The sequence below is a fragment of the Gigantopelta aegis genome, chromosome 6, assembly GCF_016097555.1.
Source record: "Gigantopelta aegis isolate Gae_Host chromosome 6, Gae_host_genome, whole genome shotgun sequence".
In the NCBI taxonomy this organism is placed as follows: domain Eukaryota; kingdom Metazoa; phylum Mollusca; class Gastropoda; order Neomphalida; family Peltospiridae; genus Gigantopelta; species Gigantopelta aegis.
In genome coordinates, this window is record NC_054704.1 from 2,234,544 (window position 1) to 2,253,499 (window position 18,956).

Below are 18,956 nucleotides of genomic sequence, written 5' to 3' on the forward strand. Positions count from 1 at the left end.
GTGCTAAAATCATCTTTATTGGGTTGGGAGGAACTGACAAATAGTTAGGGGCGAACTGACAACCCGTTGGGGGCGAACTGGGACTGGAGGCTAACTGGTTTTTGGGCAAAACGTCTGGTACCCACATAAAACAAATCCATTGTAGACAACAAAAAGTGTAACACCATTCAGTAAACAGGAAAGTGGTCGTTCCTAATGGTTTTGATATGTTTCGGCCCCAAACCTGTAAGAGGCCCCATCGACAAACAGGTTCAAAGCATTTCCAAAAGTTATTCTGGATATGTTCTTCATAATTATATAACATTGTTTAGCAATTGACCCCTCCATATGACGAGTTAACCACGCCCCCAGTCACACGTGATGCAAGGTTAGACAAACTTTCAATAATGGCTGCCGATTTGCATAGGTTGATAGCAAAATCAACGGATCTGCCGATTAAGTTTTTGCCTTAATGTATTTAGAAATATCGTTGTTTAATTAAAAAGCTGACAAGAGGAGGCATTCAAGTGTTTCATTACAGGGTACATTTATGATGACAACGTGATTTAAATCGACGAAACCATTTTTACTTCAGTATATCGAAGCACAAGAACCCGGAAGTGACGAACGTCGAATGCAAGCAAAAGATGATTTAAAACATCCTACCGTATACGTTTTTCTTCTTTTTCATCTTAATTTGTGTTGTTGTTGTTCGACTTTTATATTTATGGAATCCCGATATGCCGAGGAACAAGTGAATAGAAGGCGCGGTGACTACCCGGCCTCGACTTGTTTAAAACCGTGACGTCTTTATTTTCAGTCGGGTTGCGTCAAATGTTTTTTTTGTTTGTTTTTTAAAGGGATTGGGGGGGGGGGGGGGGGGGGGCATGAGCAGTAACATTAAAATACACAGCGTGGGGGAATGCTATTATAATTTTATGCACGAAAGGTTACAAAACTATAGCAGGATACAGTTGCATGTGCAAAAATTATGCAAGCAGTGATTTAGATTGTGGGATTGCGAAGTTTATATGGGTGTATTCTTACATAACTGCACTGCTTGAACCAACCGATATACGGCACTTGCACTATTTATGAAACCAAAGCCATACACGAAGAAAAAAAAATCACAACTGGCATAGCCAGAGGGTGAGTTGGTGGGGACCACATCTTTGGGCCTCCAGTTATGTATACTAACATATTGGCCCGTCTTCGTTCTAACAAGACATATTAGGGCTGTTCACGTTTGGGTGCCCCAACCCCTCTTTATAAAATCAGGCTGTCCAGCGCACCCTTTTGAAAAAGTTGGACACAATTAGGAATGAAAATATAGAAAATGTAGGACAAAAGTAGGAAAACGTAGAACAAAAGTAGGACAGAAACAGTACGTAGCGACATTATTCATGCTCATATTGAGAAAACACTTTTTTTTGTGGTGCTCAATTTGTATATGTATTTTGTGTTCTATCAAAAATAATGTGAATCTTATGTAACGGTCACGTTATACAGTTACTTCAAATTACTGTACACTATATTAATCAATATACATATTTACATGCATAGGAATGCTGATGCACAGTAAAACAGAGTTAACATGATTAATTTAAGTTTTCTATAATGTATTATAGATTCTGAAGTCATACATACACATTGTACATTATAATCATGTTAATCATTGGAAAATATGTTGGCTTTGAGGGTGTAATTTTAATATGTTGAGATTATATGGTGCCACAAATTGGGAATGAATGAATGTTTAACGACACCTCAGCACGAAAAATACATCGGCTATTGGGTGTCAAACTATGGTAATGCAAATAAATAAAGTGATGGTCAACATCAATATAAAAATTCAAGACTTAAACAAAAACAGTGTAAAGAACTGTGCAAAAACGCAAATATCACAGAATTTTACGGATACTGAATTTTACTCAAAACTTCAATTTTGTCGTGTATTGGCCATTCTCAAAGAGAATGTTACACCCCTGCACCACGGTGAGGTTACAGCACACGCAGGGGCCACAAATTGTGAGATATATCGTGCTGCGAAGAATTTTTTTTAATAATTCCCATAACTGATGACTTTTATAACACAAGGAATATGCACACTTTAACAGCAATTTGTGGCATTTTCAAACAAAAAAGTAAGAAAAACTAAGTATTCTGAAGAAAAAGTAGGAAAAATAGAACAAAGACCAAAAAGTACGAAAAAGTAGAATCGTTGGACAGCCTGTAAAATATTAGCCAATTAAGCCAGTACAACACAGTGTTTAAATAAATTATAAACTCATGTGTTGCGGCAACAACTGTTGGGAATCAAACTTGAAGCTTCTGGCCCCCACAACCCAATCTCACCCCCCCCCCCCCATTAGTTATCCTACTGTCACACAAAATGTACTCACAAAGCTTTTTCTGTTCTAGAGGCACAGGCAGATAAAAAATAGTAATAAATATTATAAGACAACCCATGCCTACAGAATAATAATAATACAAAATAAAAATTTAATTTAAAAAATCTATATATTAAAAAAAAAGAAAGAGGCAAAATTATATATATAACATGAAACTAAACCACAGATTGCAGTTCGCATAATTTGTTTTAATATTTATTATGAGAATACTTCCTAACATTTTCTTTTTTCTCAAAGAGAGGGTCTTTACGTATGTATGATACGTATGATGCTTGTAACTGTCTGGTTTTGTTTCAGCTGTATGATGCTTGTAACTGTCTGGTTTTGTTTCAGCTGTATGGTGCTTGTAACTGTCTGGTTTTGTTTCAGCTGTATGATGCTTGTAATCAGTCTGGTTTTGTTTCAGCTGTATGATGCTTATAACTGTCTGGGTTTGTTTCCGCTGTATGATGCTTGTAACTGTCTGGTTTTGTTTCAGCTGTATGATGCTTGTAACTGTCTGGGTTTGTTTCCGCTGTATGATGCTTGTAACTGTCTGGTTTTGTTTCAGCTGTATGATGCTTGTAACTGTCTGGTTTTGTTTCAGCTGTATGATGCTTGTAATCAGTCTGGTTTTGTTTCAGCTGTATGATGCTTGTAATCAGTCTGGTTTTGTTTCAGCTGTATGATGCTTGTAACTGTCTGGGTTTGTTTCCGCTGTATGATGCTTGTAACTGTCTGGTTTTGTTTCAGCTGTATGATGCTTGTAACTGTCTGGTTTTGTTTCAGCTGTATGATGCTTGTAATCAGTCTGGTTTTGTTTCCGCTGTATGATGCTTGTAACTGTCTGGTTTTGTTTCCGCTGTACGATGCTTGTAATCAGTCTGGTTTTGTTTCCGCTGTATGATGCTTGTAACTGTCTGGGTTTGTTTCCGCTGTATGATGCTTGTAACTGTCTGGTTTTGTTTCAGCTGTATGATGCTTGTAACTGTCTGGGTTTGTTTCCGCTGTATGATGCTTGTAACTGTCTGGTTTTGTTTCAGCTGTATGATGCTTGTAATCAGTCTGGTTTTGTTTCCGCTGTATGATGCTTGTAACTGTCTGGTTTTGTTTCCGCTGTACGATGCTTGTAATCAGTCTGGTTTTGTTTCCGCTGTATGATGCTTGTAACTGTCTGGGTTTGTCTCAGCTGTGTGATGCTTGTAACTGCCTGGTTTTGTCTCAGCTGTATGGTGCTAGTAGCTGTCTGGTTTTGTCTCAGCTGTGTGATGCTTGTAACTGTCTGGTTTTGTCTCAGCTGTGTGATACTTGTAACTGTCTGGTTTTGTCTCAGCTGTGTGATACTTGTAACTGTCTGGTTTTGTCTCAGCTGTGTGATGCTTGTAACTGTCTGGTTTTGTCTCAGCTGTATGATGCTTGTAACTGTCTGGTTTTGTTTCAGCTGTATGATGCTTGAAACTGTCTGGTTTTGTTTCCGCTGTATGATGCTTGTAACTGTCTGGTTTTGTTTCAGCTGTATGATGCTTGTAATCAGTCTGGTTTTGTTTCCGCTGTATGATGCTTGTAACTGTCTGGTTTTGTTTCCGCTGTATGATGCTTGTAACTGTCTGGGTTTGTTTCAGCTGTATGATGCTTGTAACTGTCTGGTTTTGTTTCCGCTGTATGATGCTTGTAATCAGTCTGGTTTTGTTTCCGCTGTATGATGCTTGTAACTGTCTGGTTTTGTTTCAGCTGTGTGATGCTTGTAACTGACTGGTTTTGTTTCAGCTGTATGGTGCTTGTAACTGTCTGATTTTGTCTCAGCTGTGTGATGCTTGTAACTGTCTGGTTTTATCTCAGCTGTGTGATGCTTGTAACTGCCTGGTTTTGTCTCAGCTGTATGGTGCTAGTAGCTGTCTGGTTTTGTCTCAGCTGTGTGATGCTTGTAACTGTCTGGTTTTGTCTCAGCTGTGTGATACTTGTAACTGTCTGGTTTTGTCTCAGCTGTGTGATGCTTGTAACTGTCTGGTTTTGTCTCAGCTGTGTGATGCTTGTAACTGTCTGGTTTTGTCTTAGCTGTATGATGCTTGTAACGGTCTGGTTTTGTTTCAGCTGTATGATGCTTGAAACTGTCTGGTTTTGTTTCAGCTGTATGATGATTGTAACTGTGAGCCCACTGAGCGATGGCTGAAGGATGGATTCATCAACGACTCGAGCGACCTCTGGTGTCTTGTCAGCAGCAGGGAGAACCATCCGACAGTCTCTCCGCACCAAGGCCAGGAGTAAGTAATTAGTGTGGTTTGTAAATGCACTGTCTGCTTACAATACAATTATTTGCTTTAAATGGTCTCAAATACAGTACATTTTTAGTGGCAGAATTCTGTAAGTTGTAGGATCAGGAAAGGACATCAAAGAACATTATTTAACCACTGGCTATTAATCACATGGTATTGGTAGGTCTTCAGTCATTACATTATTTGGTATGACTTCAAATCAGCCCTATGAGGTATTTGTATATTGCTGTGTTACCAGGCCTTGACCATAAACCTTTTTAGTGGTAGCCCTGAGTAAAAATTGGTAGGCCCATAATTTTAATAATTTTTTTAAAAAGGGAGAGAAAAAACCCAAAAACACTTTTACTCCTAAGCAATATACTTGATGTACATGATTGTAATAATTAATGTACGTATGATGTTTGTGTTCTAGACCAGCTGCTTCCGAAGAACAATGTGGTTGGTGTTAAGTCCGGTCTGCTGTCCAAGTCGCTGGCCTCGCACGCACAACAGGCCAAGTCTGTGTCGAGCAAGGTGAACAACACGTCGGCAGCAACAACGGCCCGGTCCATTCTCACATCGAGGGTAGGCCTGCCGCCTAAAACCCAGACTTTGAGAGAACTGCTGGCATCAACACCGGGATTTAGCATGAAGGTATGACTCCAGTACCTCTTCACCTAAGGCCTTGTCTCTGTCCCTGTTCGAACTATTGGATGTCAAATGCAGCTTCGTGGGTGTTTTTTTTTTGGACAAAACATTTCCACAGTGAATTTCAAGTTCACAATGGTCAATTGTTTTTATCTTTATAGAGCTCAGTAACCACAGTACAAAGGCAATGTTTGTCTGTTTACAACTAGATCTGAGAAACAACATATCAGCTTCAATTTGTTTATTTTCTCACCAGAGGTGGGGAAAAAATAAAATTGTCAATCGTAATATCATCACTACCGGGGTGGGGGAAGAAAGGGAAAAAAATACAAATTACTAAATCAATCAAATGGCAATATTTGCCACATTTGCGTCACACGAGGGTGCTGAAATCAGTACCTTGTGTGGCCAGCAGCAGCAGCAATCACTGTGCGACATCTCCTTGGCATAAATTGAATGAGTCTCTGAATCCGGGCATGTGGAATCCTAGCCCATTCTTCTTGCAGTGCATGTGACATTTGTGGAAGCATCTGAGGCTCCGGGTCACGCTGGCTTACATGTCTAGCGATCTTGATGGCCATGGCAGCACATTAATGTTCTCATTCTGTAGGAAATCCATGTACCGTATGCGGCCTGGCATTGTCCTGCTGAAAGAGTTCTCTCTATCGATCCAAAATGGGAAGCATGTGATGGCGAAGAATTTTATCCTGGTAGCATACAGCTGTCAGGTTGCAAGTTAGAACACAAGTTCACGTCTGCCAGTGTATGAGATGGTTCCCCACATCATGACACTCCCTACACCGAATCTGTCAACTTGGGCGACACAGTTGTTGGCAAAACGTTCATTGCAGCGTCTGTAAACACGTCGGCCATCACATCGCTGTAGAAGGAAATGTGACTTGCCACTGAACCATACACGCCACCAGTTTACCAAGTTCCACCCCTGTACATTCGTGCACCAGTGAACACATAAATGTCGATGTTGACATCGCAGGACGAGCGCCAACATACGATCTCCTAGCCCGTAAACCAGCTTCTCGAAGTCGGTTCCGAATGGTTTGTGCAGACACCCTTCTCAAACCAGGTATGCGTCCAGCAGTGTTCGTTGCTGTTTGCAGTTCGATGACGCAAGTGCAGAACCCGGATGTAGCGATCTTGTGCTGCAGTTGTTATGCGAGGTTTTCCACTTCTGGGTCGGTCTTCAGCTGATTGAAACTGCTGGTACCTGTACCAGAGACGTGAAATGGACGTTCATGTGGCGTGTGACTGCTAACTGCGATTCACCTAACTGGAATTGCCTATTGCAATGTTTCGATTCGGCAGGCTTAGTCTTGGCATCTTGTAACTCGTCTGCGTCGAAATGGAAATGAGGCATCATTGCGAGCATTGCAGCTTTAAATACCCATCACTACCCCTAATCTTTTCCCCGAGTTTCACGTGCATTCGCCAAAATTGACCATTTCACGCCAATTTCCTGCAATTGTCGCACAACGTGCGTTAAATTTGTTTTAGGGTGCATTTGGGCATGCTGTCCCATTTCAGGAACATTAACAAACATGGTCATTCAGCAACATTATACAAAACAAATTTATTTTGTAAAATCAAACACTTTTCTTCTTTCCCTATCACCTATGCGTTTCTTTTTTGACAGTATATTTTACACATTGGAATAAATAATATTTTAAAAAAAGAAATGAAGAATTTTAACATATATCTTTAAAAAGTACGAGTATTCAGTACTGTGTCATGGAAATTAATAAAAGGTGACACCGTTGAAGCGTTCCGACACATTGAGCTAGCACACGTTTAGACTAAACAATTAATAACGTTGTCTCTGATTGGATGACATTTGACCTCTACTGGCTCTATAAATATTCTGCTCACATCCCACGTGTAACAAAAAAGGTGGAAACCTTTTTATAATTTTAAAGTCCTTTATAATTATTGGATACATTACATTGAACAGTCAACAATAAATACATTTATAGATTATTTCAGTATATTTCATGCTATTTCAAGCAGTTTGTATTGCACAAAAACCTCTTGCCTGAGCTCGGCCTCGGGACAGTTGACCGTACAGAGTTCCGTACACAGGTGTTGACAGGTTTTCATTGTAACCAGTTGCAAACTCTGGGTCCTTTGTTTTAATTGGGAGTGTATTACCTCGATAGCTTTCTCACCAAGAATGGTGTTATTGTTAACGTCTGTTTAATCTCATGACCAGCTTAGCGGTTTTGACAAATGTCTAGCCTAGTCGCAGTGGACTGATACTACCGTAGGTCCGTCCAACTTATGGCCGACTTTAAAATCACAGGCATCTGAAACACCAGTCATATTGACCACTATTTATTTTTATTTATTTATTATTTTAAATCATGCACAAGATACCGATGTATCAGGCTGGTCCAATTGACAGATAGGAATTTGTTCCAATAGTAGAAACGGATAGGTGCTTCAGACTGACAAGAATAACAAAAGTGGGACCGGCAAACACACATTTAAAAAAAATAATTCAGTCTCAGAGATCGCGAATCAGTCCCAGACCGGGAAAAAAAGAGCTTTTCCCCATCCCTGTTTCACACATTTAAGTCTAACATTATCTTCTCCGTTAATTCATGCGTAACAAATACACTTGACCTTCAGTGAAAGAATTGAAGCCAGTGGTTTTCTAGATGAGAACTCTGTGCTGAACCAGTGGGGACAGTGGGCTACAGGTGCATGTATTACTAGTCCAACCAATTTCTGTAGCAAACTGAGAACTCTGTGCTGAACCAGTGGGGACAGTGGGCTACAGGTGCATGCATTACTAGTCCAACCAATTTCTGTAGCAAACTGAGAACTCTGTGCTCAACCAGTGGGGACAATGGGCTACAGGTGCATGCATTACTAGTCCAACCAATTTCTGTAGCAAACTGAGAACTCTGTGCTCAACCAGTGGGGACAGTGGGCTACAGGTACATGTATTACTAGTACAACCAATTTCTGTAGAAAACTGAGAACTCTGTGCTCAACCAGTGGGGACAGTGGGCTACAGGTGCATGCATTACTAGTCCAACCAATTTCTGTAGCAAACTGAGAACTCTGTGCTCAACCAGTGGGGACAGTGGGCTACAGGTACATGCATTACTAGTCCAACCAATTTCTGTAGCAAACTGAGAACTGTGCTCAACCAGTGGGGACAGTGGGCTACAGGTACATGCATTACTAGTCCAACCAATTTCTGTAGCAAACTGAGAACTCTGTGCTCAACCAGTGGGGACAGTGGGCTACAGGTACATGTATTACTAGTCCAACCAATTTCTGTAGAAAACATACCAAGGGTGATTATTTGCCGACTTGAATGGCTCATATCACCAAATATTATAATTAACTACAAGAAACAAGGCTCGGAATGAACAGTGCATACAAAAAATGTTTTTAGAAGCAGCTTTTGCTTTGCATCTTATTTTTAATAGTAATTAAGATGTATTTAAAATTTAAAATCTTCTATGTTGTTCTGAAATAGGTTACATTTTGACGCTAATTTGTAGTATTGTTTGTCAATCTCCAGCAATCGCTACAATTTTAAAATTTGAAAAACAAAGATTGCTTTCCACTCCACAAAATAAATTATGAAACTTGGTAAAGGATGTTGTTAAATAATGTTTGTCTTTGAGTCTGACAGGCTAGGCTTAATGAATACTCTGAGTAGCTACTCTAAGACTATTTTAAATACTTGACCATATAGTGACCATTTGTAATACTCGACACTGTTTTCGACAACCAAGCAATAAAGAGCACTATCTAATTTATAACTGGTAAAGCACTCGGCTGATGCGCGGTCATTCTGGAATCGATCCCATCGGTAGGCCTATTAGGCTGTTTCTCGCTCCAGTCAGTGCACCACGACTGTCAGTGGGATGGTGCATATAAAAGATCCCTTGCTATTAATGGAAAATTGAAGCGGGTTTCCTCACTAAAACTATGTCAAAATTACCAAATGTGTGACAACTATGATTCGGTGATTAACAAATCAGTCTGCTCTTGTGGTGTCATTAAACAAACCAAACTTTAACTTTTATTTATAACATATAATAATAGTAAATGTAATACCCTCCAATTTGTCTGTGACAGCCAAGGAACAGATCTACGAAGCGGAAAAGCCTCGCTGCTCAAATTGAACAGACGAAGGAAGGATGCATTGATCTGTCACCGGACTCCATTCTCGTCAACACAAATGTCAAGGTTGGATACTGGATCAATTGATTACTTAGTAATTTAGTAACTGTAGACTGGTTTTACTTGCACACCAACAGCTTTGATTAAGTTAAATGTTTATCAAAGTGAATTCTAGTCTAGTCTAGTAACCTTAGGTAAGAAAGAAACAAACTGTTAGGTTTGTTCAGTGTGATCAGTGCAGGGCTTGAACTTAATGACGACGCTGATTGCCGTCACGAGTTATAAATTGACCGTAGGTAAAGAGCATTATCGATGGCAATTTTGTGCCGTCGGTAAAACTCCTCAACAATGGCAAAATATATACACCTGGTGTACATTATCTGCCAATATTTAACATTTTCACATTTGAAATATGTCTACATACAGCTAAATAACCTTTCAGTCATATTTATTTTCTAAAAATGTCACTTTAATAAAAAAATAATTGCCATAGGAAGGCTCAAAATTGCCATCAGTGGGCTGTTTAATTATTATTTTTTAAATTGCCGTTGGAGACAAATTGTTACGTTTGAGCCCAGCAGTGTGTGTGTCTAGATGATAGATGTTTAGTTTCTGTATATAACAGGTGGTTAGTACAGTTTGATTCATTGTGTGTCTAGATGATAGATGTTTAGTTTCTGTATATAACAGGTGGTTAGTACAGCTTGATTCATTGTGTGTCTAGATGATAGATGTTTAGTTTCTGTATATAACAGGTGGTTAGTACAGTTTGATTCATTGTGTGTCTAGATGATAGATGTTTAGTTTCTGTATATAACAGGTGGTTAGTACAGCTTGATTCATTGTGTGTCTAGATGACAGATGTTTAGTTTCTGTATATAACAGGTGGTTAGTACAGCTTGATTCATTGTGTGTCTAGATGACAGATGTTTAGTTTCTGTATATAACAGGTGGTTAGTACAGCTTGATTCATTGTGTGTCTAGATGATAGATGTTTAGTTTCTGTATATAACAGGTGGTTAGTACAGCTTGATTCATTGTGTGTCTAGATGATAGATGTTTAGTTTCTGTATATAACAGGTGGTTAGTACAGCTTGATTCATTGTGTGTCTAGATGATAGATGTTTAGTTTCTGTATATAACAGGTGGTTAGTACAGCTTGATTCATTGTGTGTCTAGATGATAGATGTTTAGTTTCTGTATATAACAGGTGGTTAGTACAGCTTGATTCATTGTGTGTCTAGATGATAGATGTTTAGTTTCTGTATATAACAGGTGGTTAGTACAGCTTGATTCATTGTGTGTCTAGATGATAGATGTTTAGTTTCTGTATATAACAGGTGGTTAGTACAGCTTGATTCATTGTGTGTCTAGATGATAGATGTTTAGTTTCTGTATATAACAGGTGGTTAGTACAGCTTGATTCATTGTGTGTCTAGATGATAGATGTTTAGTTTCTGTATATAACAGGTGGTTAGTACAGTTTGATTCATTGTGTGTCTAGATGATAGATGTTTAGTTTCTGTATATAACAGGTGGTTAGTACAGTTTGATTCATTGTGTGTCTAGATGATAGATGTTTAGTTTCTGTATATAACAGGTGGTTAGTACAGCTTGATTCATTGTGTGTCTAGATGATAGATGTTTAGTTTCTGTATATAACAGGTGGTTAGTACAGTTTGATTCATTGTGTGTCTAGATGATAGATGTTTAGTTTCTGTATATAACAGGTGGTTAGTACAGCTTGATTCATTGTGTGTCTAGATGATAGATGTTTAGTTTCTGTATATAACAGGTGGTTAGTACAGCTTGATTCATTGTGTGTCTAGATGATAGATGTTTAGTTTCTGTATATAACAGGTGGTTAGTACAGCTTGATTCATTGTGTGTCTAGATGACAGATGTTTAGTTTCTGTATATAACAGGTGGTTAGTACAGTTTGATTCATTCAGTACTTGTATCTCTTTTTTACGACACAAGCTGTTAAAACTAGTACGATAAAAGCACAATATACCAATGGAGATTGTTTAATTTTTCAGGCTTTACTCAACAGTGAAACGTTCCGAACATTGCCGCAGGCCTATCAGTATAAGTTGATCACATTACTCCCTGAATGTGACAAGCTTGTGCCATCGGACAACACACTTAGGTATCTTATGCTGTGATATTTCAACTAATTGTTATCCCAAATCTATTCTCAAAACCATTCTGAAAATGTTCTTATTTTTGCACAATGTTTTGTCATCTTCCAACTTTTTTCTAATTTTGGGTGTGTGTTTTTTTTCTTTCTTTTTTATGTTCCAAAAAAGATTCTGAAAATAGTCTGTTATAATTTTTGCACCATGTTGATTTTCTTACTAATGCTAAACTTATTCATGAAATTAACCATATGTCTGATGCCATATAACCGTAATTAAAATGTGTTGAGTGCGTTGTTAAATAAAACATTTCCTTCCTTCCTTGTTAATGACAACATATTCACTGATTTATACTATGGACATACACTGTAGATATAGGAACTGAGGTTGTTTGAGAATCACTTGTTAATGACAACATATTCACTGATTTATACTATGGACATACACTGTAGGTATAGGAACTGAGGTTGTTTGAGAATCACTTGTTAATGACAACATATTCACTGATTTATACTATGGACATACACTGTAGGTATAGGAACTGAGGTTGTTTGAGAATCACTTGTTAATGACAACATATTCACTGATTTATACTATGGACATACACTGTAGGTATAGGAACTGAGGTTGTTTGAGAATCACTTGTTAATGACAACATATTCACTGATTTATACTATGGACATACACTGTAGGTATAGGAACTGAGGTTGTTTGAGAATCACTTGTTAATGACAACATATTCACTGATTTATACTATGGACATACACTGTAGGTATAGGAACTGAGGTTGTTTGAGAATCACTTGTTAATGACAACATATTCACTGATTTATACTATGGACATACACTGTAGGTATAGGAACTGAGGTTGTTTGAGAATCACTTGTTAATGACAACATATTCACTGATTTATACTATGGACATACACTGTAGGTATAGGAACTGAGGTTGTTTGAGAATCACTTGTTAATGACAACATATTCACTGATTTATACTATGGACATACACTGTAGGTATAGGAACTGAGGTTGTTTGAGAATCACTTGTTAATGACAACATATTCACTGATTTATACTATGGACATACACTGTAGGTATAGGAACTGAGGTTGTTTGAGAATCACTTGTTAATGACAACATATTCACTGATTTATACTATGGACATACACTGTAGGTATAGGAACTGAGGTTGTTTGAGAATCACTTGTTAATGACAACATATTCACTGATTTATACTATGGACATACACTGTAGGTATAGGAACTGAGGTTGTTTGAGAATCACTTGTTAATGACAACATATTCACTGATTTATACTATGGACATACACTGTAGGTATAGGAACTGAGGTTGTTTGAGAATCACTTGTTAATGACAACATATTCACTGATTTATACTATGGACATACACTGTAGGTATAGGAACTGAGGTTGTTTGAGAATCACTTGTTAATGACAACATATTCACTGATTTATACTATGGACATACACTGTAGGTATAGGAACTGAGGTTGTTTGAGAATCACTTGTTAATGACAACATATTCACTGATTTATACTATGGACATACACTGTAGGTATAGGAACTGAGGTTGTTTGAGAATCACTTGTTAATGACAACATATTCACTGATTTATACTATGGACATACACTGTAGGTATAGGAACTGAGGTTGTTTGAGAATCACTTGTTAATGACAACATATTCACTGATTTATACTATGGACATACACTGTAGGTATAGGAACTGAGGTTGTTTGAGAATCACTTGTTAATGACAACATATTCACTGATTTATACTATGGACATACACTGTAGGTATAGGAACTGAGGTTGTTTGAGAATCACTTGTTAATGACAACATATTCACTGATTTATACTATGGACATACACTGTAGGTATAGGAACTGAGGTTGTTTGAGAATCACTTGTTAATGACAACATATTCACTGATTTATACTATGGACATACACTGTAGGTATAGGAACTGAGGTTGTTTGAGAATCACTTGTTAATGACAACATATTCACTGATTTATACTATGGACATACACTGTAGGTATAGGAACTGAGGTTGTTTGAGAATCACTTGTTAATGACAACATATTCACTGATTTATACTATGGACATACACTGTAGGTATAGGAACTGAGGTTGTTTGAGAATCACTTGTTAATGACAACATATTCACTGATTTATACTATGGACATACACTGTAGGTATAGGAACTGAGGTTGTTTGAGAATCACTTGTTAATGACAACATATTCACTGATTTATACTATGGACATACACTGTAGGTATAGGAACTGAGGTTGTTTGAGAATCACTTGTTAATGACAACATATTCACTGATTTATACTATGGACATACACTGTAGGTATAGGAACTGAGGTTGTTTGAGAATCACTTGTTAATGACAACATATTCACTGATTTATACTATGGACATACACTGTAGGTATAGGAACTGAGGTTGTTTGAGAATCACTTGTTAATGACAACATATTCACTGATTTATACTATGGACATACACTGTAGGTATAGGAACTGAGGTTGTTTGAGAATCACTTGTTAATGACAACATATTCACTGATTTATACTATGGACATACACTGTAGGTATAGGAACTGAGGTTGTTTGAGAATCACTTGTTAATGACAACATATTCACTGATTTATACTATGGACATACACTGTAGGTATAGGAACTGAGGTTGTTTGAGAATCACTTGTTAATGACAACATATTCACTGATTTATACTATGGACATACACTGTAGGTATAGGAACTGAGGTTGTTTGAGAATCACTTGTTAATGACAACATATTCACTGATTTATACTATGGACATACACTGTAGGTATAGGAACTGAGGTTGTTTGAGAATCACTTGTTAATGACAACATATTCACTGATTTATACTATGGACATACACTGTAGGTATAGGAACTGAGGTTGTTTGAGAATCACTTGTTAATGACAACATATTCACTGATTTATACTATGGACATACACTGTAGGTATAGGAACTGAGGTTGTTTGAGAATCACTTGTTAATGACAACATATTCACTGATTTATACTATGGACATACACTGTAGGTATAGGAACTGAGGTTGTTTGAGAATCACTTGTTAATGACAACATATTCACTGATTTATACTATGGACATACACTGTAGGTATAGGAACTGAGGTTGTTTGAGAATCACTTGTTAATGACAACATATTCACTGATTTATACTATGGACATACACTGTAGGTATAGGAACTGAGGTTGTTTGAGAATCACTTGTTAATGACAACATATTCACTGATTTATACTATGGACATACACTGTAGGTATAGGAACTGAGGTTGTTTGAGAATCACTTGTTAATGACAACATATTCACTGATTTATACTATGGACATACACTGTAGGTATAGGAACTGAGGTTGTTTGAGAATCACTTGTTAATGACAACATATTCACTGATTTATACTATGGACATACACTGTAGGTATAGGAACTGAGGTTGTTTGAGAATCACTTGTTAATGACAACATATTCACTGATTTATACTATGGACATACACTGTAGGTATAGGAACTGAGGTTGTTTGAGAATCACTTGTTAATGACAACATATTCACTGATTTATACTATGGACATACACTGTAGGTATAGGAACTGAGGTTGTTTGAGAATCACTTGTTAATGACAACATATTCACTGATTTATACTATGGACATACACTGTAGGTATAGGAACTGAGGTTGTAGAATCACTTGTTAATGACAACATATTCACTGATTTATACTATGGACATACACTGTAGGTATAGGAACTGAGGTTGTTTGAGAATCACTTGTTAATGACAACATATTCACTGATTTATACTATGGACATACACTGTAGGTATAGGAACTGAGGTTGTTTGAGAATCACTTGTTAATGACAACATATTCACTGATTTATACTATGGACATACACTGTAGGTATAGGAACTGAGGTTGTTTGAGAATCACTTGTTAATGACAACATATTCACTGATTTATACTATGGACATACACTGTAGGTATAGGAACTGAGGTTGTTTGAGAATCACTTGTTAATGACAACATATTCACTGATTTATACTATGGACATACACTGTAGGTATAGGAACTGAGGTTGTTTGAGAATCACTTGTTAATGACAACATATTCACTGATTTATACTATGGACATACACTGTAGGTATAGGAACTGAGGTTGTTTGAGAATCACTTGTTAATGACAACATATTCACTGATTTATACTATGGACATACACTGTAGGTATAGGAACTGAGGTTGTTTGAGAATCACTTGTTAATGACAACATATTCACTGATTTATACTATGGACATACACTGTAGGTATAGGAACTGAGGTTGTTTGAGAATCACTTGTTAATGACAACATATTCACTGATTTATACTATGGACATACACTGTAGGTATAGGAACTGAGGTTGTTTGAGAATCACTTGTTAATGACAACATATTCACTGATTTATACTATGGACATACACTGTAGGTATAGGAACTGAGGTTGTTTGAGAATCACTTGTTAATGACAACATATTCACTGATTTATACTATGGACATACACTGTAGGTATAGGAACTGAGGTTGTTTGAGAATCACTTGTTAATGACAACATATTCACTGATTTATACTATGGACATACACTGTAGGTATAGGAACTGAGGTTGTTTGAGAATCACTTGTTAATGACAACATATTCACTGATTTATACTATGGACATACACTGTAGGTATAGGAACTGAGGGTTGTTTGAGAATCACTTGTTAATGACAACATATTCACTGATTTATACTATGGACATACACTGTAGGTATAGGAACTGAGGTTGTTTGAGAATCACTTGTTAATGACAACATATTCACTGATTTATACTATGGACATACACTGTAGGTATAGGAACTGAGGTTGTTTGAGAATCACTTGTTAATGACAACATATTCACTGATTTATACTATGGACATACACTGTAGGTATAGGAACTGAGGTTGTTTGAGAATCACTTGTTAATGACAACATATTCACTGATTTATACTATGGACATACACTGTAGGTATAGGAACTGAGGTTGTTTGAGAATCACTTGTTAATGACAACATATTCACTGATTTATACTATGGACATACACTGTAGGTATAGGAACTGAGGTTGTTTGAGAATCACTTGTTAATGACAACATATTCACTGATTTATACTATGGACATACACTGTAGGTATAGGAACTGAGGTTGTTTGAGAATCACTTGTTAATGACAACATATTCACTGATTTATACTATGGACATACACTGTAGGTATAGGAACTGAGGTTGTTTGAGAATCACTTGTTAATGACAACATATTCACTGATTTATACTATGGACATACACTGTAGGTATAGGAACTGAGGTTGTTTGAGAATCACTTGTTAATGACAACATATTCACTGATTTATACTATGGACATACACTGTAGGTATAGGAACTGAGGTTGTTTGAGAATCACTTGTTAATGACAACATATTCACTGATTTATACTATGGACATACACTGTAGGTATAGGAACTGAGGTTGTTTGAGAATCACTTGTTAATGACAACATATTCACTGATTTATACTATGGACATACACTGTAGGTATAGGAACTGAGGTTGTTTGAGAATCACTTGTTAATGACAACATATTCACTGATTTATACTATGGACATACACTGTAGGTATAGGAACTGAGGTTGTTTGAGAATCACTTGTTAATGACAACATATTCACTGATTTATACTATGGACATACACTGTAGGTATAGGAACTGAGGTTGTTTGAGAATCACTTGTTAATGACAACATATTCACTGATTTATACTATGGACATACACTGTAGGTATAGGAACTGAGGTTGTTTGAGAATCACTTGTTAATGACAACATATTCACTGATTTATACTATGGACATACACTGTAGGTATAGGAACTGAGGTTGTTTGAGAATCACTTGTTAATGACAACATATTCACTGATTTATACTATGGACATACACTGTAGGTATAGGAACTGAGGTTGTTTGAGAATCACTTGTTAATGACAACATATTCACTGATTTATACTATGGACATACACTGTAGGTATAGGAACTGAGGTTGTTTGAGAATCACTTGTTAATGACAACATATTCACTGATTTATACTATGGACATACACTGTAGGTATAGGAACTGAGGTTGTTTGAGAATCACTTGTTAATGACAACATATTCACTGATTTATACTATGGACATACACTGTAGGTATAGGAACTGAGGTTGTTTGAGAATCACTTGTTAATGACAACATATTCACTGATTTATACTATGGACATACACTGTAGGTATAGGAACTGAGGTTGTTTGAGAATCACTTGTTAATGACAACATATTCACTGATTTATACTATGGACATACACTGTAGGTATAGGAACTGAGGTTGTTTGAGAATCACTTGTTAATGACAACATATTCACTGATTTATACTATGGACATACACTGTAGGTATAGGAACTGAGGTTGTTTGAGAATCACTTGTTAATGACAACATATTCACTGATTTATACTATGGACATACACTGTAGGTATAGGAACTGAGGTTGTTTGAGAATCACTTGTTAATGACAACATATTCACTGATTTATACTATGGACATACACTGTAGGTATAGGAACTGAGGTTGTTTGAGAATCACTTGTTAATGACAACATATTCACTGATTTATACTATGGACATACACTGTAGGTATAGGAACTGAGGTTGTTTGAGAATCACTTGTTAATGACAACATATTCACTGATTTATACTATGGACATACACTGTAGGTATAGGAACTGAGGTTGTTTGAGAATCACTTGTTAATGACAACATATTCACTGATTTATACTATGGACATACACTGTAGGTATAGGAACTGAGGTTGTTTGAGAATCACTTGTTAATGACAACATATTCACTGATTTATACTATGGACATACACTGTAGGTATAGGAACTGAGGTTGTTTGAGAATCACTTGTTAATGACAACATATTCACTGATTTATACTATGGACATACACTGTAGGTATAGGAACTGAGGTTGTTTGAGAATCACTTGTTAATGACAACATATTCACTGATTTATACTATGGACATACACTGTAGGTATAGGAACTGAGGTTGTTTGAGAATCACTTGTTAATGACAACATATTCACTGATTTATACTATGGACATACACTGTAGGTATAGGAACTGAGGTTGTTTGAGAATCACTTGTTAATGACAACATATTCACTGATTTATACTATGGACATACACTGTAGGTATAGGAACTGAGGTTGTTTGAGAATCACTTGTTAATGACAACATATTCACTGATTTATA

General features: G+C 36.8%; 2 protein-coding genes across 2 annotated transcripts in view; both read left to right on the top strand.

Moving 5' to 3' along the window:
- LOC121376543 (polycomb protein Asx-like) overlaps window positions 1-18,956 on the top strand; it is a 31,290-nt gene that overhangs the window by 4,371 nt on the left and 7,963 nt on the right. The window contains exons 2-5 of the mRNA XM_041504451.1: window positions 4,497-4,630; window positions 5,055-5,275; window positions 9,383-9,493; window positions 11,467-11,576. Coding sequence (XP_041360385.1) covers window positions 4,543-4,630; window positions 5,055-5,275; window positions 9,383-9,493; window positions 11,467-11,576 — 530 coding nt within the window. The 5' untranslated portion in view covers window positions 4,497-4,542. The remainder of the gene's footprint in view (window positions 1-4,496; window positions 4,631-5,054; window positions 5,276-9,382; window positions 9,494-11,466; window positions 11,577-18,956) is intronic.
- On the top strand, window positions 3,493-4,424 carry LOC121376495 (protein psiG-like). The gene is made up of 2 exons (XM_041504379.1): window positions 3,493-3,798; window positions 4,137-4,424. The coding sequence occupies exons 1-2, from the start codon at window positions 3,493-3,495 to the stop codon at window positions 4,422-4,424; spliced, it is 594 nt and encodes a 197-aa protein (XP_041360313.1).